Source organism: Budorcas taxicolor, chromosome 3 (assembly GCF_023091745.1).
Source record: "Budorcas taxicolor isolate Tak-1 chromosome 3, Takin1.1, whole genome shotgun sequence".
Lineage (NCBI taxonomy): Eukaryota > Metazoa > Chordata > Mammalia > Artiodactyla > Bovidae > Budorcas > Budorcas taxicolor.
The window spans coordinates 19,973,814-20,000,000 of NC_068912.1; the positions used below are offsets into that span (position 1 = coordinate 19,973,814).

The 26,187-nt window shown below is 40.5% G+C and overlaps 1 protein-coding gene and 1 non-coding gene across 2 annotated transcripts in view; one reads left to right on the forward strand and one right to left on the reverse strand.

Annotated features, from left to right (window-relative positions):
- The window catches only part of PIP5K1A (phosphatidylinositol-4-phosphate 5-kinase type 1 alpha), a 55,063-nt gene extending 30,955 nt beyond the window's left edge, over positions 1-24,108 (reverse strand). Inside the window, exons 1-4 of the mRNA XM_052637964.1 lie at positions 23,668-24,108; positions 14,267-14,305; positions 7,050-7,081; positions 1,785-1,855 (exon numbers count right to left, since the gene is read on the reverse strand). Coding sequence (XP_052493924.1) covers positions 1,785-1,855; positions 7,050-7,081; positions 14,267-14,305; positions 23,668-23,749 — 224 coding nt within the window. The 5' untranslated portion in view covers positions 23,750-24,108. The remainder of the gene's footprint in view (positions 1-1,784; positions 1,856-7,049; positions 7,082-14,266; positions 14,306-23,667) is intronic.
- Positions 2,894-2,965, forward strand: TRNAY-GUA (transfer RNA tyrosine (anticodon GUA)). Its single transcript has one exon. It is a non-coding gene; the product is annotated as a tRNA-Tyr (tRNA).
- Positions 24,109-26,187: the final 2,079 nt, after the last annotated feature.

Here is a 26,187-nt window from a genome sequence, read left to right on the forward strand (position 1 = left end):
GGATTCTTTACCATCTGAGCCACCAGAGAAGCCCATTATCATATTATGGTCAAAATACAAATATAAGAGCTCCATTCTTGCAATCAGGATTCCAATGTCATGAGGAAATGTCATATTAACTAGATCTGTGCTATCTAATACAGTAGTTAGTAGCCACACTCGGCTATTTAATTCTAAGTTAATTAAAATTAAATTTAATTTAAAAATCACTTCTTCAGTTTTGCTAGACACATTCAGGTATGATTAGTGGCTACCACACTGGATAACACAGGTATAGCACATTTCAATCACCATAGAAAGTTCTATTGGATAGTTTTGTTCTAAGCAATTTCCCTTATCCCCAACCCTTACCAAGTATTACTTGCCTTTCTACTTAGTACTCATGGGGCATTAAAATTCTAATCAATTTTTTAAGTGCTTGTCTCTCTTAGACTAGAAACTCAGCTTGTCGTCTCAGTTTTCAGCACATAAAATGAGCTCAATAAATGTCTGTTGAATTGATCTGATCTGGGCAGTCAGATCCCTGATGGAGAATGCGTGAGTATACCTCTCTCACTTCGGACAATGCGGTAAGACAGAAAACAGACACAAGAAAACTGACGTGGGCCAGACAAGGTACAGGTGCCATAGGGGGGTTTAACACTCTACCGCAGGAAACCTAAGCATCTCCAATTAGTCCAGAACTGAAGAACTGGATCGCCCCATGATGCTCCTCTTCTGCTTTCCCTTCACCAGTTCAATTTCCTCTTCTTGGTTATTACTACTATCTTTTCAATCCATTTCATATCTCTAGCTCAAAATCAGGTGCTCTAGGCCCTATCCACCAACTGAAACTATAATCTTAACAAAACCCAAGAGCTTCCCTGATGGCTCAGTGATAAATAGTCTGCCTGCCAATGAAGGGGACACAGGTTTGATCCCTGGTCCAGGAGGATCCCACATGCCATGGAGTGGCTGGGCCTGTGTGCCCAGCTATTGAGCCTCTGCTCTGGAGCCCAGGAACCACAACTACTGAGCCCCTGCGGCAGTTACTGAAGCCCGTGAGCTCTGGAGCACGTGCTCTGTAACAAGAGAAGCCACCCCAGTGAGAAGTCCACACCCCACAACTAGACAGTAGCCCCTGCTCACCACGACCAGAGCAAAGTCCGCAAAGCAACAAAGGCTCAGCACAGCCAAAAACAAATAAATACACATTAAAAAAAAAAAAAAAAAAGGACACACAAAGAAGAGAAGAAACACATCTGACCTGTCTGTATCACCAGGCTGAACTGGATCCAGCCTTTACTTTATGTATACCCAGCACGAGAGTAAAGACAGAAAAACATCAAAACACATGGTTCCCCAAAGCTAGGTTAAAATGGCCTTGAAGGCTTACTGTTATTTGTTTGTTTAGCTACTAAGTTGTGTCCGACTCTTTGTGACCCCATGGACTGTAGCCCACCCAGTTCCTCTATCCAAGGGATTTGCCAGGCAAGAATGCTGAGGTGGGTTGCCATTACATGTTTATATCTTAACAGGGAAACACAACTGCTTCAGCTCAGTGAAAATTCATCTAACATCAGATTCGTCCATTAAGAACATTCTTATTTAAACACATATACAGGTGGTTAGATAATTCACCCTTTGTGATGTAAATTCAAAAATTCAAGTTGTATGACGGCTATTGTGCAAAGGTTTAGGGTATCAAGAAATGGGATAGAATGTGGAGTATATAATCAAAGAAACAAAACTAGCCCTTCCTGGAATAAGATGAAAGGGTTCCACTCAGACACACCTTTTTATATGTTGTCTCTCCTGAGGAATCAACACCTCGGTGACCTATTTTCTTCATGGACATGCCAGAGGAATAAGCCACCTATAATAAGAAGATTCAACATTAGTATATAATTTCCACATAACACATCAAACTGCTACCATGATGGTACATCAAAATAAAACACTGAACATACCCTTTTTAGGATCAAGAACATTTTATAAAATCTTCTGAAGATCTACCCCATGCAAACACAAAGTTACAGTGTTGCTACCCAAAGAATTAAGTCGCTTGCTCAGTCGTGTCCGACTCTTTGCAACATCATGGACTGTAGCCCACCAGGCTCCTCCATCCATTGGATTCTCCAGGCAAGAATACTGGAGTGGGTTGCCATTTCCTTCTCCAGGGGATCTTCCCAACCCAGGCATCAAACCCAGGTCTCCCGCATTGCAGGCAGACGCTTTAACCTCTGAGCCACCAGGGAAGCCCAAAGAATTACAACTGACTAAAAGAGCACTCCAAAAGGACACATATTTCACCTGTGGTCCTCAGAAAAATGACAAAGAATATTAAAATGATTATCACTGGAGAAAAGCAGAAACAGGGGAAGTAGGAGATATTAATAGCAGCCCCAGGAAAAAGGAGAGAACCCCATTATAAAAAAGCAAGACAGAAACAGAGCTTCATAGACCCAGATTCCTTTCACAATTACTCCTCCTCTAACTTTCAACCCAACCTGAATACTATCTGCTCAAACTGACTTCACTAGCAGAAATGAACTAGCCACTAGCAAATATAAGTACTGTTCAGTCCAGATATTAAAAGGCTAAGGCAATGAGACAAATTCTCTAAGAAGAGGGCCTCCCTGCCTCGAAGAGATTCCTGAGAATATGATATGGCCTTGTTTTCTACTCACCTGACACCCTCAGAAAAAAGGAAGAAACAAAACCAGTGGAGTAGAAACTAGAAGGCTATTCTCCACAGCCAAGATGCCAGCACAATAGACATGAAAGTATTCTTCATGATGCCACTATTCATTCAGTTAATAAAGCCAAAAGGCAAAAAGACTATTGGAAATAGCATGTTACCGTTTTAGGACCTGATTTAAGTTCTACTATTCTTACTCGGAATAGTAAGGCTTCCCTGGTGGCTCAGAGGTTAAAGCGTCTGCCTGTAATGCAGGAGACCCGGGTTCGATCCCTGGGTCGGGAAGATCCCCTGGAGAAGAAAATGGCAACCCACTCCAGTATTCTTGCCTGGAGAATCCCATGGACTGAGGAGCTTGGTGGGCTACGGTCGGACACGACTGAGCGACTTCACTTTCAGTTTCATTCTTACTAAGGCCCTTAGTGGAGAAAACCCCCAATAAATAACCTGACAGACCCTGGAAGATGTTCTGAGAGTAAAGCCTAAAATCCTATGCCAAAAGGGTCCACATTCCGCCCCGTCACAAACCCCAGGAGAGATGCAAGAAGTAAAGAGAGAGCTGGGAAACAAATCATGAGAAAAAAATTAAACAAATATAACATACTCTGCACAAAAAAGAAATACAGGAAACCAACAGCTTCAGTATGGTTAAAAGAAGTTTGCCATATTCACTGAAGCTATGCAATCAGGAGGTATTAACAACAAAACAATAGAGTGAGTTTTAGTGTCAGACTGGCTTAGAATCCTAACCTTCTTAATGCCATATTATTAATTATGAGAGCTTGGGCAAGCTAAATAACCACTAATCCTCACTTTCTTCATCTATAAAACATGGATAACAGCAGCAGCTACGCTAATAGAGGTTCTTTGCAGGATTAAGTAAGAATACTTAGATACATTATCTACATTTTGGTACACTACATACATGAACTGTATGAAAAGGCAAAAAGATAGGACACTGAAAGATGAACTCCTCAGGTTGCTAGGTGCCCAAAATATGCTACTGGAGATCAGTGGAGAAATAACTCCAGAAAGAATGAAGGGATGGAGCCAAAGCAAAAACACCACCCACCTGTGGATGTGACTGGTGAGAGAAGCAAGGTACGATGCTCTAAAGAGCAATACTGCATAGGAACCTGGAATGTTAGGTCCATGAATCAAGGCAAATTGGAAGTGGTCAAACAGGAGACGGCAAGAGTGAATGTTGCCATTCTAGGAATCAGTGAACTAAAATGGACTGGAATGGGTGAATTTAACTCAGATGACCATTATATCTACTACTGTGGGCAAGAATCCCTTAGAAGAAATGGAGTAGCCACCATAGTCAACAAAAGAGTCCGAAATGCAGTACTTGGATGCAATCTCAAAAACGACAGAATGATCTCTGTTCGTTTCCAAGGCAAACCATTCAATATCACAGTAATCCAAGTCTATGCCCCGACCAGTAATGCTGAAGAAGCTGAAGTTGAAAAGTTCTATGAAGACCTATGAGATCTTTTAGAACTAACACCCAAAAAAGATGTCCTTTTCATTATAGGGGACTGGAATGCAGAAGTAGGAAGTCAAGAAACACCTGAAGTAACAGGCAAATTTGGCTTTGGAGTACAGAATGAAGCAGGGCAAAGGCTAATAGAGTTTTGCCAAGAGAACGCACTAGTCATAGCAAACACCCTCTTCCAACAACACAAGAGAAGACTCTACACGTGGACATCACCAGATGGTCAACACTGAAATCAGACTGATTATATTCTTTGCAGCCAAAGATGGAGAAGCTCTATACAGTCAGCAAAAACAAGACAGGGAGCTGACTGTGGCTCAGATCATGAACTCCTTATTGTCAAATTCAGACTTAAATTGAAGAAAGTGGGGAAAACCACTAGACCACTCAAGTATGACCTAAATCAAATCCCTTATGATTATACAGTGGAAGTGAGAAACAGATTTAAGGGACTAGATCTGATGGAGTGCCTGATAAACTATGGATCAAGGTTTGTGACATTGCACAGGAGACAGGGATCAAGAACATCCTCAAAAAAAGAAACGCAAAAAAGCAAAATGGCTGTCTGGGGAAGCCTTACAAATAGCTGTGAAAAGAAGAGAAGCGAAAAGCAAAGAAGAAAAGGAAAGATATAAGCATTTGAATGCAGAGTTCCAAAGAATAGCAAGGAGAGATAAGAAAACTTTCCTCAGTGATCAATGCAAAGAAAGAGAGGAAAACAATAGAATGGGAAAGGCTAGAGATCTCTTCAAGAAAATCAGAGATACCAAGGGAACATTTCATGCAAACATGGGCTCAATAAAGGACAGAAATGGTATGGACCTAACAGAAGCAGAAGATATTAAGAAGAGGTGGTAAGAACACACAGAAGAACTGTACAAAAAAGATCTTCACAACCCAGATAATCACAATGGTGTGATCACTCACCTAGAACCAGACATCCTGGAATGCAAAGTCAAGTGGGCCTTAGGAAGTATCACTACGAACAAAGCTAGTGGAGGCGATGGAATTCCACTTGAGCTATTTCAAATCCTGAAAGATGATGCTGTGAAAGTGCTACATTCAATATGTCAGCAAATTTGGAAAACTCAGCAGTGGTCACAGGACTGGAAAAGGTCAGTTTTCACTCCAATCCCAAAGAAAGGACTAGAGAAGGTCAGTTTTCACTCCAATCCCAAATAAAGGCAATGCCAAAGAATGCTCAAAGTACCACACAATTGCACTCATCTCACATGCTAGTAAAGTAATGCTCAAAATTCTCCAAGGCAGGCTTCAGCAATACATGAAAACCATGAACTTCTAGATGTTCAAGCTGGTTTTAGAAAAGGCAGAGGAACCAGAGATCAAACTGCCAACATCAGCTGGATCATGGAAAAAGCAAGAGAGTTCCAGAAAAACATCTATTTCTGCTTTATTGACTATGCTTTGACTGTGTGGATCACAATAAACTGTGGAAAATTCTGAAAGAGATGGGAATACCAGACCACCTGACCTGCCTCTTGAGAAACCTGTATGCAGGTCAGGAAGCAACAGTTAGAACTGGACATGGAACAACAGACTGGTTCCAAATAGGAAAAGGACTACATCAGGACTGTATATTGTCACCCTGCTTATTTAACTTATATGCAGAGTACATCATGAGAAACACTGGGCTGGAGGAAGCACAAGCTGGAATCAAGACTGCCGGGAGAAATATCAATAACCTCAGATATGCAGATGACACCACCCTTATGGCAGAAAGTGAAGAAGAACTAAAAAGCCTCTTGATGAAAGTGAAAGAGGAGACTGAAAAAGTTGGCTTAAAGGTCAACATTCAGAAAACTAAGATCATGGCTTCTGGTCCTATCACTCCATGGCAAATAGATGGGGCAACAGTGGAAACAGTGGCTGATCTTTTATTTTGGGGGGCTCCAAAATCATTGCAGATAGTGACTGCAGCCATGAAACTAAAAGACGCTTACTCCTTGGAAGGAAAGTTATGACCAACCTAGATAGCATATTCAAAAGCAGAGACATTACTTTGTCAACAAAGGTCCATCTAGTCAAGGGTACGGTTTTTCCAGTAGTCATGTATGGTTGTGAGAGTTGGACTATAAAGAAAGCTAAGCGCCGAAGAATTGATGCTTTTGAACTGTGGTGTGGAGAAGACTCTTGAGAGTCCCTTGGACTACAAGGAGATCCAACCAGTCCATCCTAAAGGAAATCAGTCCTGTGTGTTTGTTGGAAGGACTGATGTTGAAGCTGAAGCTCCAGTACTTTGGCCACCTGATGCGAAGACTGACTCATTTGAAAAGACCCTGATGTTCGGAAAGACTGAAGGCAGGAGGAGAAGGGGACAACAGAGGATGAGATTGCTGGATGGCATCACTAACTCAATGGACGTGAGTTTGGGTAAACTCTGGGTGATGGTGATGGACAGGGAGGCCTGGCGTGGTGCCGTTCATGGGGTTGCAAAGTTTGGACATGGCTGAGCGACTGAACTGAACACTACATTTGGTACATTTAAAAATGCTTAATAGTGACTTCCCTGGTAGTTCAATGGCTCAGATTCTGTGCTCCCAATGCAGGGGGCACAGGTTCCATTTCTGGTCAGAGAACTAAATCCCACATGTGACAACTAAGACTGATGCAGAGAAATAAATTTAAAAAAATAAAAATACTCAATAAATCTGAGCTGTTGTTAATATTCATAATAAACTGTGACAAAAGTAGAGCTGTATAATCACCAGCCTACCAAAGAGATGTGAGAACCATATCTATCAATAGATTTCAAGACCCCAGTAGGGGGGAAATAAGGATGTCATAAACAGGTATCCTTCTATCCCAGAATTAAAGTTTTAGAACCACTGTATATCAGTATATAAAACTCACCTCAGATGCCGTGGGTCTCTTGATTCCAGATGCTGTTTAAAAAAAAAAAAACATAACTATAAATATGTATACACACTTGCATGATCTCTATCAAGCTCACTGAAACAATTAGGATTTGAGTCAAACTAAACCTGACAATGGGTTCCTGCTTCAGTGATACCAGATCCTTTTGGATAGGGATTTTAAATGTCCCTTCCTTTTCCTCGTCCATACTCACAGAGCCCTTATACATATTCCAGCCTTTTTCTAGTTTCTTTTTCTTATCCAAGTGTTCATATTTTATCTAGGAAATAAATCTGTTCTTGATACATTTAACCATCAGAGCCCAAAGTGTCTCATTTGATACCATGGTTGAAAGAGAAAGGGCATAAGAGATACCAGAGTTAGCGGACAGCCTAGACTTGACTAATAATTTTTCCTGTAGAGCTAAAAGGGTAAGAAGCTTTAGAGCATATCTATGGTGCTTTGAACTTCTACTAATTATTTCAGAAAAAAAGGTAAAAAGTTGATCTACAGAAGCTTTATTTACAACAGCCAAGATAAGGAAGCACCTAAGTGTTCATCAACAGATCAATGAATAAAGGAACTGTGGGTGTTTGTGTGTGTGCGTGTGTGTGTGTATCTGTATGCAATAGAATACCACTCAGTCACAGAAAAGAATGAAATCTTACACTCTGCAACAATGTGGACGGCCCTAGAGTATTATGCTAAGTGAAATAATTCAGAGAAAAATAAACACTTTATGTTATCATTGCTATGTGAAATCTAAAAAATAAAACAAATGTATGTAACAAAAACAGACTCACAGAGAACTAATGGTTACCAGTGGGAAGTGAAAAGGGCAGAAGGGCAAGCTGGGGTAGGAGTAAGAGACACAAACTATTATGCATAAAATAAATAAGCAAATAAATAAATAAGCAAGGATATACTGTACAGCATAAGGAAATATAGCCGTTACTATGTAGTAATTTTAAATGGGGTATAGTTTATAAAAATATTGAATAATTAACTGTATACCTAAAACTAAAATAATATTGTCAATCAACTATCCTTCAATTAAAAAAAGAGTTGGTCTGTAGAGATGAAGAAGCTGTGGATGGGAAAATGCAATGATGAAAAAGTGAAAAAGCATTCAATGCAGGTAAAACCTGATTCTATACCCTTACATCTTCATCTTGATCCTGCTGTAAATGCAACAGGAATTTGTTGTTTACTCACTAATAAGATATGTGTGTAGTTAAATGTTATTTATGACTTTTATCAGTTTAAATATAGAAAAGATTTCAAGAATATGTTTAGAAAGTGACCACTATCCATACAAAACTACTCCAAAAGGTTAAATCTTTTTTTTCTTCAGGTTAAGTCAGTTCTTAAGGGTATGCCATCCTAAAGACTTCACCCATGATCACTCTGGAGACACATGATCAATCAGGCAGACAGACCTTTCTCCCCTTCATACTGAAAACTGTTGGTCTTTTTTCTTCAAAGACTACTGATATATTACTTTGATCTAGTCCAAGAATTCAAAGAGAATAAAGATTAGCCACATTAAAGAAAATTTAAAAGAATCCAGGAACTTCCCTGATGGTCCAGTGGTTAAGATTCCACCTTCCACAGCAGAGGATGCAGGTGTGACCCCTGACTGGGTAACGAAGATCCCACATGCCACGGAACAACTAAGCCCATGTACTGCAACTACTAAGCATCCACACAGCGAGAGAGTCCGTGTATCACAACCAAAGAGTTCATACGATGCAACGAAGAGCCAGTGTCGTGCAACTAAAACCTGATGCAGCCAAGTAAATAATAAATTAAATACATTTAAAAAAAGAAAGAAGAATCCAAATGGGACAAATCCTCAATAACATAAGTTAGTAGCTGAGTAAGAAAATCTCAGTTCTGGTCCATATGTAAGGTTTAATGGTAAAAGCATTTCTAGTACCAATAAACAGAGCAGCAAAATTTCCTTAATGAGTCAGAGCAGCAAAATTATGGGGAACAGATGGTTTTCATTCCTCTTTCCAAAAAAGGAGGTAAGAAAAATGTCATCTAGCTGTTAGGAAGATGTGCTGCATAAAATGACCCAGAAAATTAGAAAAACAGCAAAGCCCAAAAATCTATGTTTCTCGCAGGATGCTTCATCTTCAATCAGGTCAAGTTCAGGTAGGCGAAAGACCTGGAACCTAGGACTGGAACTGTAAGCTAAAGCTTCCAAGGAACAATAAGTCAGCACAACTCAGATTCAAGATTAAAACTGCTAACTTAACTGTAAAATTTAAGGCACTCACTAACAAAAAATTAGTCAAACCCTTTGAGTCTGAAAACCCTTCATTTGAGAGCCAACATGCTGAGCTGGGTTCAGACCCCTGTTGTGTGTGTGTGTGTGTTAGTCATTTAGTCATGTCTGATTCTTTGCAACCCCATGTACTGTAGCCCACCAGGCTCCTCTGTCCATGGAATTCTCCAGGCAAGAATACTGGAGTGGGTTGCCGTTCCCATCTCCAGGGGATATTTCCAACCCAGGATCAAACCCGGATCTCCCACACTGCAGGCAGACTGAGCCACAGGGAAGTCCTCAATTCCCTGTTACTACAGGCAAATTATTCTCTATTAATAACTAAAAAAGAAGAATCTGTATTAGAAGGTTTATGTAAAGATTAGATGAGACAAACTAAATCAAAGTACTTCATGGACTGTGATGTGCTACACAAATATGTTGTCATATGTGAGTTCTATGGAAGAGCAAAGTTGGGCCCTCAGGAAGGTTTAATGTTCAATTACCTAGACCATCATGAAATTCTAATTAGCACCTCAAAGTTCTTGGCTGCTCCCCAAACCCTTAGCCTCCCCATATCCCCAACAAACCCTTGTGCAAGTATACACACAACAGTAGAATTAGTGATGCTCAATGAAGAAATACGCATTCTTTCAGCTGAGAAAACAACACTGATTCTGGACTCCTTGGTCAGTACTTGGCTTATTTCTTCCTCTTTTACCCCAAAGGAAGGGGTTTGGAGGGATCTGACAGAAGCAAGAGCCAATGTCCAATTCTAGGCTGACAGTTTCTCCTAGAACAGAACAACCTCTTCATGTAAGGAGTCACTGGACCAAGTTAAACAATGAAGCAAAAAAGCAGGTAAGTGAGTTCAAGGCAGTGTGTAAGTCTGGGGCTTTCTTACTCCCTAAAAAGTTCTACCTTGCTACCTTTCCTAGTTTTATCTCATAAACATATAGCTCCAGGGCTGCTACACTCTTGCAAAGTACCCAGAATGAGGGTGGGAGGACTTAACTCCGTGGAACATGGTGCCAATTACTTAGCTATCTGCAACTGCAAAACTTGGATTAATCCTCAAAACACTACAGCTGAGGCAGTTGGAAGGATACTGGGGTCTGAATAATATTACGATTGGGGTCCAGTGGTTAAGAATCCATCATGCAATACAGAGGACACTGGTTTGATCCCTAGTATGGGAAGATCCCACATGCCGAAGGGCATATAAGCCCGTAAGCCACAACTACTAAGCCCATGCACCTAGAATCTGTGCTCAGCAACGAGAGAAGCCACTGCAGTGAGAAGCCCCTAAGAGTAGCCTCTGCTCACAGCAAGCCAATGTTTAAGGAGAATGAGACTTATCCCTAAGTTAGGATAAGATTAGAGTATCAGTCAACAGAAAGTTTGCTTTCTAGCATCTGTGTAAAAAATACTCTGATAAGTATAACTATCATCTTATAATCCATATCCACAATCCATATATAGCATCCTTTTTTTGGGTGAGGAAACTGCAGGTCAAGAAGCAACAATTAGAACCAAACATGGAACAACAGACTGGTTCAAACCCTGGAAAGGAGTGTGCCAAGGGTGTATCCATGGTCACCCTGTTTATTTATCTTCTATGCAGAGCACATCATGCGAAATGCCAAGCTGGATGAATCACAAGCAGGAATCAAAACTGCAGGGAGAAATATCAATAACCACAGATGTGAAGATAACACCACCCTTTCGGCAGAAAGCAAAGAAGAACTAAAGAGCCTCTTGAAGGTGAGAGAGAGTGAAAAAGCTGGTTTAAAATTTAGTATTAAAAAAACTAAGATCATGGCATCCGGTCTCATCACTTCATGGCAAACAGGTGGGGAAACAATGGAAAACAGTGACAGACTTTATTTTCTTGGGCTCCAAAATCACTGCGGACAGTGACTGTAACCATGAAATTAAAAGGCGCTTGCTCCATGGAAGAAAAGCTATGACAAACCTAGGCAACATATTAAAAAGCAGAGACATCACTTTGCAGACAAAGGTCTGTCTAGTCAAAGCTATGGTTTTTCCAGTAGTCATGTACAGACACGAGAGTTGTGCCATAAAGAAGGCTGAGCGCTGAAAAATTGATGCTTTCCAACTGTGGTGCTGGAGAAGACTCTTGAGAGTCCCTTGGACTGCAAGGAGATCAAACCAGTCAATCCTAAAGAAAATCAATCCTGAATGATTCATTGGAAGGACTGATGCTGAAGCTGAAGCTCAATTACTCTGGCCACCTGATGCAAAGAGCCGACTCACTGGAAAAGCCCCTGATGCTGGGAAAGATTGAAGGCAGGAGGAGAAGGGGACGACAGAGGATGAGATGGCTGGATGGCATCACTGACTCAATGGACGTGAGTTTGAGCAAGCTCTAGGAGATGGTGGAGGACACGGAAGCCTGGTGCACTGCAGTCCATGGGGTTGCAAAGAGTCGGAGACAACTGACCGACGGAACAGTAACTGCTACTGAGTTCCAATGTTAAATTTCCTCCTCCTCAGGGAAAAACATTTCCTTCATGATCATGTAGTTCCTACTTATTAATAGGCCTTGGACCAAGGAGCATTCTAAAAGAAAGGCTAATGTTGCTCCACTGGCAGCAAAACATAAAGCCATGATGAACAGGTTGTTTCAGAAAAATAACTGTTTAAACAGCTTAATTCTAAGTGGGTCAATATATGATGCAGAGCCAATCATGGTGATTTCTTCAAGTAGCAGTTCCTCTGTGGAAAGATGAAAATGTAAAAAGATCTATGTGACATAAACAAGGACCAATGTGTAAAACTGTACTCAATTACATATTTACTAATAAAGACTGGCTTGTTGTCCACTAATAACTAAACAAACAAATAGAAGACCTAGAGAAACAAGGATATACTCACTTTGGGTATTTTTAAAAAATTCTGACCAAGGCAGGCTCAATCTGGCTGAGATCTATAGATATTAATGAAAATTGATTTTTAAATAGAACAAGAACTTAGTCCCTTCAGCCACATATGAACCTATACGCCCATTTAAGCTAACAAATCAGTAACAATTTATATTAAACAAATCATTCAACAAGAGCCTTTGAGATTTTAACCTATTCTTAATGTGAAAGTTGCTCAGTCAAGTCTGATTCTTTGGGACCCCATGGACTATACAGTCCTTGGAATTTTCCAGGCCAGAATACTGAAGTGGGTAGCCCTTCCCTTCTCCAGCGGATCTTCCCAGCCTAGGGATCGAACTCAGGTCTCCCACATTACAGGCAGATTCTTTACCAGCTGAGCCACAAGGGAAGCCCAATTCTTAATAGTAAGATGTATTTAATCTATTATAAGTAAATAAACAGAGCATAAGGGATGTGCTCAAAATTAAAGAGCGAAGGTAGTGACAGAGACAGAATTGGAATTCACATTCCCAACCTCCCAGTTCAACTCTCTTTCTTCTAAACCATATTTTGTTTTCAATTTCCTGGCCACTCAGAGTCTAAGGGGGAAAGGAAAGCACCAGAGGAACAAGAATGCTTTTACAGACTAAATAAATCTTACAACTGCTAATGGACAGTATGAACACGTATTTTCTTCCCCTGAGGTTTTCCCTTCCCTTCCCACTTTCATTGATATGAGGATAAAGAATCCTCCTTTGGTTTCTCTCAACAGAATTAACAATGCCACTACTCTGCTCCTCCAGCAACCGTCATCAATGTCACTGGCAAAAACAGCGGGAAAGTACCTTTCTTTTCTTTCAGTGACGTTCTACTTATTTTGAAACAGACAATGCCAGTATTCTAGAGGAGCAGCAGCTGCCTTTCAACACTGGTACCTGACAGAGCAATTTCACAGATCTTAAGGTCCTCACTAGCAGTACAAAGTACCTCTTTTCTTCATAAAAAGACACGAACAACTTTAACAGAGAGAAAGTTTTTAATTCTTCTCAGATTAAGAGTTTTCTTTTTGGTGTCAGTGGGACCATGACTCAATCTGATTAAAAGCATAAGAGTTATGATCACTGAATCTGCAATGACAAAAAGAGGGCATCTGATAGGCACTCTTGTTGTTTCAATGATTTTAGAATTGACTGTACAATCAATTACCAATCCTTGGCAAAAATCCACATTAACTTCTACAATATTTTCTGAAAGAATGATCAATAACTCCAGGTATTACACATGGAGGAGCTCAGAATTTTGACAGCCCAAATCAGAAGGGCAAGTTCCCCTCTGCACTATTCTTTGTTGAACAAATATTTAATCTTGTTTAAAGTCCAGTTAGTTCACACAGACTTTTAGAGTAGTGAGAGAGCAGTACAGTATTGTGGGTAGGGATGTGGGCTCTGAAACCGGCACACCTAAGTTGGCTAGGCTTTAATACTAGGTCTACATTTACTAACTAGATAACCTTGACAAGTTGGTTAAAACTCTCTAGGCCGTGGTTACCTCATCCATAAAATGGAGATATAATAACATATACATCATAGGATAGTTATGAGAATTAAATAAATCCCATATAGCACTTAACATGTAATAAATGCTCTGTAAATACTAGCAATTATTATTATCATTGTGAATTATAAAACCCCATCTACCTTGTCAGGGAAAATGAGAAGTACAACAGAAAGGGAAAAGGAGAGACACATTTACTGAAACAAAAGGAAATGGAGTTATGGGAAGACTTCGAGGGAGACAAAAGATAGTCAATGGATTCATCTTATATTGTGAAACTGTGAGAAAAGAAGTTGCTATGTTAAGGTAGCATTTTTTTTGGAGAGGGTAGAGGGAAATGGAAGCTAAAGTCAAATAATCTTTGCAGTACATTCACAGCCTTCTCAAAAGGCCATGCACACTACTTAAAAAAAAAAATTGCAATTGTTATGGGGAAGAGGAGTCCGCTGCTAGTAACTGTAAGGAGCTCATGCTTCTTCAGCACAGATACACATCAGATCTACCTCTCTTACGGCTGACCCCACAGCACAGAAAGTGGAGACCTAAATGAGGAAAACAGAAAATTATCACTTACTTCTGGGGTTCTACTTGCTTACAACAGAACAAGCATATTTTTTTTAAAAAACCCCACATTACATCTCTAAAGTTTAAAATTATTAACAGGACCTGACCTGATCCCCAGTACCATACTGTGAAACGCGAGAAGATTTTCTGCAGGTAGAAATCAAAAAGAAAAAAAAAAGGCAGCAGCTCTGGCAGAAAAACTCCAGGAGTGATCACAAAACTTGTAACCCAAACAATTTCACTATTGCATGATTTCAGATTGGCAAAACAATTTCAGGTATAAAGCTCCTTGCAAACAGGCTTCTATCCTTTTAAAACGGGATGTGTATACATTTTACTTCAGGGTCTTCCACTCATGAGGGCAATTTGGTAATATCTAGCAAAAAGCCTTTAAAGCAAATATGTACCATTTGTCCCAGAAGTGAGAATTTATCCTAAGAAAATAACTGGTCAAGTGGACAAAGACATATATACAAATATATTTATTGTAGCACTGTATGTAACAACTATAACTGGAAAGAATCCAAATATACAATATAGGTGATATAAGTTGTGATATAGTCATAAAATGGAATAGTATAGAACCATTATCTTTATGTTCATTTATGGATAGGCTGTCACAATAAGCTGTTTAATGGAAAAAGCTAAATAATTATATAGTACAGTATTTCTAAAACACTTATCTATAAAGTCACATGTATTTATACACATAATGTCCAGAAGATTATAGACTAAAATGTTAAAATATGATGATATTTGGATAGTATGATTAAGGTGATATTCTAAGTTTAAGTTTCTATTTTTCCTTATCTATATAAATTTTCTATAACAGGTAATTTAACAATTAAAGAGATATGTGGGAATGGCTTTATTGTTCTGTTTTATAACCCATTTTCCCCAGTAAACTAGTGCTCAAAGTTCCACACATACAGATCACCATCAATCCCCTCCCTACACACTAACTTGAGCTCATTACAACATATTATGCTGCTACAGAGATAGACTAGAAGGAAAAGTGTGAAAGATGATGTCTAGAAAGCTGCTGACAGTTACAAGCTACAAATAAAGCATGACTCCTATACACTCACTCCCATTCTCCATTATTACTCTGAGATGCCCATACAACCTGAAACAAGCCTGTATCAGCGCATATGCTAACAGGTTCTCTCTGAAGAATTTCTCTTTCATATCCTTTAGAGTATCAATATTCACCCATAAAACAGGTATCCCTAATTTCAGCGTTATCTCCTGGATATTTGAAAAATAAAGATCTAGCCTCTGTATTATGAAAATTAGCTGAGAAATCTTTAATGTTACTAAAATAATTTCAAGACAACTGAACCAGCCAGTTAAGCGCCACAGAGGAAATAATCCAATCAATTCTTGCTAAAATACAAAGTTGAATCATCGTACTATGTCACAGAAAATTTTTCTGAGTAACTCTCAATAGTCTTAAGGAAGCACTCCATTTTGGTCCTTAGTCCCAGCCTAAATTGTGTTTGTGATGAAAAAGGTACCAAAGGGGCTGGTTTCTGATCACTTGGCAAAACATCACTAGGACTCTCCATAAACTGGTCTGCAGCTACTAAAGCACTGGCAGCTATGACTTACTATTGAGAGCAAGGAGAAAATGTACAGGAAGAAAAGAAAATTAATACAATTCTGAAAAGTGTGAAAAAGATAAACTTTAGAGGAGAAATGAGTTGGCCTTAAAAGAGATAATCAAAACAGAGATACTTTCAGACAGTACACAGCTCCAAAATAAAGAGTTGTCACTCCCCTCCCCCACTCCCCTTCAGCATGTGGAACAAGAGTTGGCCTTAATACCAGAGCCTCTCCCAGTGCTTTCAGAGCAGAAACATTTCCGTCAAAGATGAGATGACATCATCTTCCAGATGAGAAACTAAGAGGCAGCCTGTAACTGACTTTAATGCGTGAAGTACACACATAATTTCAGGATGCTAGAACTGGGCCGGATGTGCATTCCTCAGACGAGTTTTGCCTGAACAGGTCATAAAGAGATCCCAGAGACTTAGCTTAATGAGCTACCAATATTACTACATAAATCTGTCAATTCCTATAGAAATCAGAAAGAGACAAGCAGGCTTTCGGGAAGCAAAATGGTAATTCTGAGGGGGTATTTTGGTTGATAATATTGACAGCCAGAGATTTTTTTAAAAAAGCAAAAACCTGCACAAAACAAAACAGTCATCACCCGGTTATTTGCTGGACTATCTTAAACAATCTCTCCAGTCCTCTTTAACCTGAAATACTGAACGCCACTTTAATTATACCCATGCATGTAGGAGGCACAATAGGTCATCCAAATGAAAATACTCAGAAATGCCAGCCTAATGAGAAACACTGCTAAGCACACATCTGTAAGGGTAGCGTTGGGGGGTGGGGGCCAGGCACCGTTACCATACCCTCAGTAAGAACTAAACCAAGTCAATCATGAAAATCAAGCCACATCTTAGAGAAAAGTTAAATTTTGTTAAGTTCAGTTCAGTCGCTCAGTCGTGTCCAACTCTCTGCAACCCCATGAACCGCAGCACACCAGGCCTCCCTGTCCATCACCAACTCCCAGTGTTTACTCTAACTCAGGTCCATTGAGTCGGTGATGCCATCCAACCATCTCATCCTGTCATCCCCTTCTCCTGCCTTCAATCTTTCCCAGCATCAGGGTCTTTTCAAACGAGTCAGTTCTTCACATCAGGTGGCCAAAGTACTGGAGTTTCAGCTTCAACATCAGTCCTTCCAATGAATATTCAGGACTCATTTCCTTTAGGATGGACTGGTTGGATTTTGTTCCTAGCAGGTGTCAATTTTTATTAAGAATTTTCTAGAAAAAGGTCTGAAAAGCAAGGATGCTCTTAGAAACAAAAGCTCAAAACTCATTGATCTACCAGTCCTGGGGTCAACCTGGCTCGGCGAAGAGCCAAGTAGCAAGGAATGAATCACAAATTTACTAAGACTCATCATGATAACATACAGACTTTATGCAAAGTCTTTGCCACTATTAACAATGTCTTTGAACCTCAGTTTCCTAATTTGGAATATAAGAGGGTTAAATTAAAATATCTCTACATTTCCCTTTAATAAACTTTTGCTTCTAGTTCTATAAGCCACATTTCATGATTCTCAGTCCACAAATATGTATCTCTTAGCACTAAAATTCTGGTTGAAATTTGGGGGGTGGGGGGTTGGATATCTGAGTCCTTCTTTAAAAGACCTGAGTCTCTTAGATAAGCCAATCCAAAGCTAAGGAGCAGTTAAGATTTCCAGCAGTTCACCACCTCCCAATTCTATTTCCAAACCTGGTTCTATCTTAAAAAAAAAAAAAAAAGGCAGTATTGCTGGCCTGAAACATACACTGAGCTGAGAAAGTAACTTAAATAATATCACAATGGGTATTAATTGTCCCAACAATGCACTTCAATCACCCCCCAGACCCTAATGCAAGAAAATCACAGAGATATGACCAAGTTACTTCTCTACCATTTCTTTTATACAGATTCTTGTCAATGAGAACTTGAAGTTTACCAGGCATGTTATGCAAAGGAAAGCTAGTATTAAGCTATTCATATATCCTAAAAAAAAAACAAACCCAACTCTTCCCATTCTCTCCTGGCAATCTTTGCTCACTCCCCATCAATGTTACTGATCCTTTGAGATGGTATTTATTCTGGGTTAACTCCATGAAGCTCAGTTTAATACACAGCAAATAGTAAGATATACTTACTATTTGCCTACAAGGAATTTACCTTTCTCTCTCTTTTTGCCAGTCTTCCTCAGACTCCAACAATAAGGGGACTTTTGGGGAATCAGATATTTAAAAATTAATATATTCTGCATACAGCCATTACAAATAAACAGAATTATTTAATAGAAGAAAAAAGAAAAATAATCAGTGGCAAAGTTTTAAAAGATGGAGGAGCTGAGGCACAAAAGTTCAAACAGAAAACATTAAAACAACAGTTCATAGGGGATATGAATAAAACAGGATCAACACATATGTAAAAATGAAACAATGTTCTCTTTTGATAGGAAAGGGTGGAGAAGTGAAGTGCAACAGGGGAAAGGAGCCAGGAAGGGGTTTCCTCTAGGAAACACCATCAGTCCAATCACTCTCTCTTTGAGACTGAATGATGGGCTGGGGTTTAGAACACAAAGAAACAGATTCCCCCTGCCTGGCTATTAGAAAACAGCATACTTCCTGAAGTATACTTGTATCCTTGATCAAGAGGACACACTCAGTAAAACGAAAAACCAAACTGACAAGTTGGTCTTTTTGCTTTCTTCATGTCAAGTAAGACTATGCCGAAATTCTACGAAAGTAAACATCCAGCTTAAAAGGTTAAATACCCCCCAACCTCAACTCAGAACTTCTCACCAGTTACCTGAGTTTGGCCTGGTGAAGCTGTTCAGTTCACAAGCTGTAGTTTCCATTATTTTTATTTAAAAAATAGGCTGATGAAACATGTAATAACTAGTAGCTAGCACATATTTGAGTACAGTTATTAATCAGAAGTTCTACATCAACTCAGAACAGCACACAGAAATTAACAAAACAAAAAACAAATAAATTAACAAAACATAATATGTATTTTGATATTCAAGGCTAATTTGTAAGTACACATTACCAATTAATAAGAGATACTGGATACCTATTAAGTCTATATAACTATACTTGACCCTGGGCTTGAGCAGTCATGGCAGAAATAAATGGATAATTAAAAAACAGTGACATTCTGATGTCAGTTTTCTGGAAAATCTACCAAAGTGACAAAATAAAAAAGGAGGTGGATGTAAGCCCTCTGTGGAAAAGCATAAAGAAAAATTTCTCCTTACTTATAAAATACCAACCAAAAGGATACTTGTTGATATTCTCATTACATGGCATTCTGTTCTGTCTTTACATTTCCAAACTCCAGTTTCCCCCCCCCAATAATGTGGCTTAAGCTCCTTTACTTTTCACTAGTATAGAAAAATTAAAGGGAAAGAGATCAGTCTACAAATGGCTTACACTGTACACAAAGAACACAGACAAAAAACCCTCAACGAAATTCCTACCATTTGGAGTTCTCAGATTACAGCATACATTTACTGGTGGAGCTCTGCTGGGAAGGCCAAAGCCACCAGAATCAAGGACTGATGAGACTAGCTCTACCACAAAAGTTCTGGGCAAAAATCTTTCCTTCCTGTGTTTTTTGGGGTCTCCCTCAGCAGTTTAAGGGAAAATCAGAAAAGGAGCTATAAATGTTACCTCCAAATCATCTGTACTTATGATAGAATCATTTGGTAATGTGTGACAATTTCAGAAATGTGCTGGTCTGAAGCAAAATGAGCTACAGGTTCATGATTTAATAAGGTTTCAAGTCCTTTTTCTTAAGGGAGTCACACATGATTTTATCACAGCTCTTATTTTAGGGGAGCAAGGGACACTTTAACTTTACTTTTTAATTCTTCCACCAAATTCAAATCAAGTCACCAAAATAGAAACTTTACTCCCTTTCTGGTAGTAAAAAGACTTGGTGGCTTATTTTCAAATTCTTGATGAACTAGTCAAACTGCCGACAGGGGAACAGGCTCTCTATACTGTCACTAGCGTGACAGATGGCAACACTGTCAACAGCATCTCGTCAGTGCTTTTATTTTTTAAGTGGTACCACTGACCAAATAATGAGGCTAGGACAAAAAGGAAGAAAAGGAATAAATTTCTTTTACACACCGAACAGCGGAGCGCAAACTGCATCATCTTTTATTAACAAAGTATAAGAACAAGGAAATGATGATGGTGCCTGTAAGATTGACATTAATTTATAATCACCTCCCTCTAATCCAAACATGGTAATTACTCCACTGGAAAAGCTCTCTCAAACATCTCTTAGAGTGTATGGTTTGCTTTAACTCCTGTATCTAATCTGTCAGCAGCATAAAAGACCAGCTCCAGCTTAATGATTAAATAATATAGATGGGGGTTAATACTAGCAGGGAAGAACTGTTTTAAATTACCAATCCTTTCTAATTTGAATGCCAAAAGATTTTGAACCTTAAAAGGTTATGAATGACTTATCTAAAACATCAATCTGTCCCTGAATCCTAACATTCTTATTTTGTATACACTGCCAGAGAACCTTACCTTTAGGATTTCAGTTTCACCAATATTTAAGTGAGTTCACCTAAACATCTAAGGACAGTAAGTTGATTTTAGAATGATTAAAACACAAACTACCTTGAATTTCTACAAGGCTACCTTTTTAGCCTTTAACAATTTCAGTTCAGCTCAATTCAGTCGCTCAGTCCGACTCTTTGTGACCCCATGAATTGCAGCACACCAGGCCTCCCTGTCCATCACCACCTCCTGGAGTTCACTCAAACTCATGTCCATTGAGTCGGTGATGCCATCCAGCCATCTCATCCTGGGTCGTCCCCTTCTCCTCCTGCCCCCAATCCCTCCCAGCATCGGAGTCTTTTCCAATGAGTCAACTCTTCTCATCAGATGGCCAAAGTATTGGAGTTTCAGCTTTAGCATCATTCCTTCCAAAGAACACCCAGGACCGATATCTTTTAGAATAGACTGGTTGGATCTTCTTGCAGTCCAAGGGACTCTCAAGAGTCTTCTCCAACACCACAGTTCAAAAGCATCAATTCTTCAGCGCTCAGCTTTCTTCACAGTCCAACTCTCACATCCATACATGACCACTGGAAAAACCATAGCCTTGACTAGACGGACCTTTGTTTGCAAAGTAATGTCTCTGCTTTTGAATATGCTATCTAGGTTGGTCATACCTTTCCTTCCAAGGAGTAAGCGTCTTTTAATTTCATGGCTGCAATCACCATCTGCAGTGATTTTGGAGCCCCAAAAAATAAAGTCTGACACTGTTTCCACTGTTTCCCCATCTATTTCCCATGAAGTGATGGGACCAGATGCCATGATCTTAGTTTTCTGAATGTTGAGCTTTAAGCCAACTTTTTCACTCTCCTCTTTCACTTTAACAATTCAGGAGACCATAAACCAATTTATTCCTGCCAATGCCTCAATTCCCCTGGTACTATCCAGACAGAGCACCACTCTCCTCCAATCACAAAACACATTCTCAACAGCCTTTTTGGCATCTGAATCAAACACCTTATCCTCTTCAAAAACATATCCTTGAAATGAAACAGGAAATATTCTATTAAATTCAGTAAGCAAAAACTGAAGTGAACATACAGATATGCGAAAGAAGTCAACACTGTGTATCTGCACACAATAATCCCATGTTTTCAGGAATATTTATGAGAATTTTTCTGAATTTCTTAATCCAACAGTTTCAATATTTGCCAAAGAAACAGAGAAAGAGGGTGAAAGAAAAAGTTAAAAAAAAAAAAAAAGGAATCCAAAGCTATTTGTTTTTAGTCACTTTTAATTTTTAGCCATTTTTGTATCTTGACCTCACATATGAACACAATAAAGCCAAGAAGCTGTAAAATTGACTGAAATCTATTATTTTATTTTCTGGTGAAAACACAACAGCAAAAAACATGTACACTATCTGAATAACCTCCTGCTAGTCTTAGGATCTGACAGAATATATAAAAACATACAAAAATATCAAATAGTAACACCTCAAACTAGTAGGACTATTTGAAGTAGGAGCAAAAACCTGAAGACATCACTATGTGACAGAAATATTTTCTTTTACTCCTAAATCTGTCCACGTGGACAATATTTTCATGAGATAGAGGCTGAATTAAATTGTGGGATATAAACACAAGGCTTTTAACATTAAGCTGTTTCTAATGCCTGATCTGATAGTTAAGAGGTCTGCTTAAAGACTGCACACAACCATTTTTGTTCCAGCACTGGGGGAGAGGAAAAGAAGTTTTAAATTAAGAAACTACTGTATTTAAAAACTTTCATTTTAACTTTATCCTTCTTCACACTTAGAATGCAACAGTTGTTGTTCTGGCCCACTAATCTTTTATAGGAAAGGCAAAAACCACCTCTCAAAAAACTAAAAATAGATTGTACATAAACAAAACTCCAGTTTGTGAAGAAGCTATTTATGACCAAGTATGTGCTCACCTGAACTGAACAGGAAAAGGTGGAACCCTCTATTTAGTCAACTCAAAACGAGCAGGATGCAATCCCAGGATTAAGCAAGTGTCAATGTCTCGGGTAGAGCATCCATCATCTGGGGGCCTCTCCTGTTCCCAGTGTATAGGTAACAGTCACTGTGGAACCCCAGACATTTCTGATGGAAGCTCTAGAACAGTTTCTTGCTCAAACTCCACTCCCCCCTCCAACATACATCCCAACACCACACATTTTCCCCTCCTACACGCAATCTGTTGCCTTTCTTGTGGGCTCCTTTGGCTCTCCCTCAATCTTCAACAGTTTCTAACTACTTTGAGCTAGATTCCCTGGCTCCCTTCTCCAAGTGCCAATTTCGTGCCTAAGCATTCTTCCAGTCCATTTCCTATTATGCAATATTCCTACACAGCACTTAGAACCATCCCCACCCTATCCTTTTCAAGCCTAATTTCCTGCATCACCTCCCTCAACTTCTACTGCAATTCGAGACTCCATCGTTCCGCCTTCTCCATCTGTTTTCAGTTTTTTAAACCCTGCTTTTCTACATACCTCAGGCTCTCTTCAAAAACTTCCCATTCCTTCCCAAAGCTGGGCAGTCAAGAGATGGGAGTCTCCAGAGGAGGATGTTTGATAAAACGTGTAGGTGTATCTGTCCGTGCGAGCGCGCGCGTTTTGGGGGGAGGGGAGGCACGAAGTGAGAAGGAATGGCGCATTAGGGGGAGGCTCTCAGGAGCCTCCAATAACTCATTCCCACCCCCAACAAAATCCCCAATTCCCTAACGCCCCAGCATTGGAAAGCATCCCATAACGCTTCCATACCTTTTACGTCCCATCGTTTCTCTTCCACGTTTTTGTCCAATTAACCCCGCAATCAAAGTGCAGTCAACCTGCCTCTCACACTACGTAATTCCTCTCTACTTACGAAGCCTCTATTTACTCTTTCTCTACTCCCTTCGATTCCCTCTTTCCTCCCTACTCCCACCGTCAATCTCCATCCTTTTCTGACCCTACTCCTTCAAAGTCCTCAACTCGGTCTCCCTGAAGACAGCCAGCGTTTCTGACAGCTTCCCTTTTCTCAATCAAATCCATCCTTTCCTCACATTCCCTCTGCTTGCTCTGAAAGCTACATGAAAGCCTAGTTCTCGGTCCTCCTTACCGGCAACGCCTCAATCATGCCCAACTACAGGTGCCCTTCCTGGGTCTCGCTCTTCCTGCCATCGCACAGTCATCAGCCCCCAGCCCACGCCACGCCCTGATTACCTGAGGCCGAGGTGCAGGGAGGGACGCCGGAATCCGAGGATGAAAACCCTGCCGCCGACGGCCCAGAGGAGGCAGACGCCATCTTGGCAGCCCCCTCCCCCTCAGCGGCCTCTCTTTTTCTATCGCGCTCTTCCTCTTCTCGGAGTCGAATCTTCCCCACGTATCTTCACAGAACCCGCGTTGTGCGGGGCACCTCCCCGCCCCCTCCGGGGCCTCTCTCAGATATGCTGCGCCGGCTCCGGGACCAACTCAGGGCGGAACCATTAGGATGGCATGGGGGACAATTCTCGTCTCGCACCGTTTTAGCAACTTTAACCCCCTTCCGCAGGAGCTACTTTCCCCTTTCACAACAGAGTAAGCTCAAGCGGCTGCCAGGAAACTGCGTCTGGATCAAACCACACCTAAAAGAAAAAGGTGGGGAATGAGAAGTCCCTGCGGAGCGAACTCCCCTCCCCCTTCTCCCTAGCCACAGCCTGTTTATCGCCCAACCCCACCGCTTCACTCCCGGTGGCCAAGGAAATCCGGGCATCGCGCATGCGCACAACCTTCTTCTCAGCGGCCACCCCGTCCAATGGGGGAGGAGGGCGGCCCTGAGAGGAGGCAAGCCAATCAAGAGGCTGAGTTTGGTCACGTGACACAGGTCCCTCGCGCCTTGGCAAATCCAAGGAAGGAAGACAGTGCGGCTCTGTCTACGGTGGCTTGGTGAGTCAATATAGAAGGTAGTCTTAGACTGGACTAAATCGAGAAGTCTGAGCTCTCGAAAAGAGTGTGCTGGGCTGGCATTCACAGCCCAGGAAAACCTCCCGACTGAAGCGCTGGTGTCTGGTCAGACAGTTAAACAGTTAAGTATCACAAAACATCATATGCCACCAAGAATGCTTCCGACTTTACTGCCTTGTTTATTATTTAACAAGCGTGCGTGTCTTGCCTTCCTTTGAATGACATTTGAAACAGATCCACACTTTGCCTCAAGCGCAGTGCTGGGCACAGTGATGGAGCTGAGTAAATATTTGATAAATAAACGAATGAAGACCTGTTTAAAAGGCCACGGAAGACGATCAGAAACATAACAGTCTTCCTGTGATCCGAGCCCTTAGCCTCTCTGTTACCTCTCCAAAGGTCACTGAGACTCAGAGAAATTCCCCTTTCTAGTCTAATCTTCGTACTAACTCCGCTCAGTTTTAATAATATACCCTGGAGATTATGAACCTTGATGGGAAATATGAAGACCTATCTCTGAACAGACTAAACTGCCAGAGAGTAAGGACTGTTTCATTCTTGTATTTACAGCTCCTCCCATGATGTAACTCTGTACGTAGCAAGGGCTCAATAATTATTTGTGGAATGAATAAATGAAGATGAATGGGGTTAAAATCCTGGGTATTGCAGCCCCCAACATGGGCCTAGTTATTCTCTATCCGAATGTCTTCTGGGTCTTTGAAAGGGAACCTAGTATCTGAACGTCCAGAACATAATTCCAAGCATTTACCTCTGCTTTCTACTCCTCCCTCATCAAGATGTAAAATAATTGTTTCCCTGCTGCCACCTGCTGGGTTATTCATCTTCTTTTTGGTAGTGAAAGTAGATCACTTCAAATGCTTGGATTGCCTTTTACCCTGATTCACCAAGGCATAGGTCAAGAGAGGGATCACCTTCCTTGAATTTGATCTATGAATTAGATTTCAAGCTTCCTGAAACAAGAGACCCCTGTATTGTAGTTTCTTGGGGGACTTTGTTTCTCCTTTATGTACCAGAAAATAGCCACTATTACTCCTACCATCTTGTATTATGTCAGTGTGTTTACTTGTTCTCCCTCAAAGTCTGTGAACATTTCAGGGCAAAGATTACATCCTATCCATTTTTATATCTCAAACGTCTAGAACAGTGCCTGGCACAGAGTAGGTGCCCAATACATGTCTACTGAATATATGAATGATTGAAAGCAAAAATCAGAAAGGAGTTAACAGTGTTTTCTACGTGTGTGCTTAGTCACTCAGTCATGTCTGACTCTTTGCGACCTCATGGACTGTAGCCTGCCAGACTCCTCTGCCCATGGGATTCTCCAGGCAAGAATACTGGAGTGGGTTGCCATTTCCTTCTCCAGGGATTCTTCCCAATCCAGGGATAGAACCCAGGTCTCCTGCATTGCAGGCAGATTCTTTACCATCTGAGCCACCAGGCATAAAGCCAACAGTGTTTTTCATATTTTCCCCCAAACCTTGTCTTTCCCTCCACTACAGCTTAATCCCTGGGCTGGCTTCTGAGTCACAGAGCCACTCTTCCCCATTAACATTCTTTGCATAGCAGTACTCTAGTGATGTGGCAGTGTGTGGAAACAGGAGCAAAGCAGGACACATTGGCCTGGTGCCCCCGAGGAAATGGAAAAGGGAGTTTACCAATATATACTTTGGAAAGAGGAGGGCAATCTGATGATCTCAAAATAGGGTCCCACATACAAACTTCAAGGACAAAGTGTATACACAGACACACACAAAGACACACACAGCCTTACTAACATGA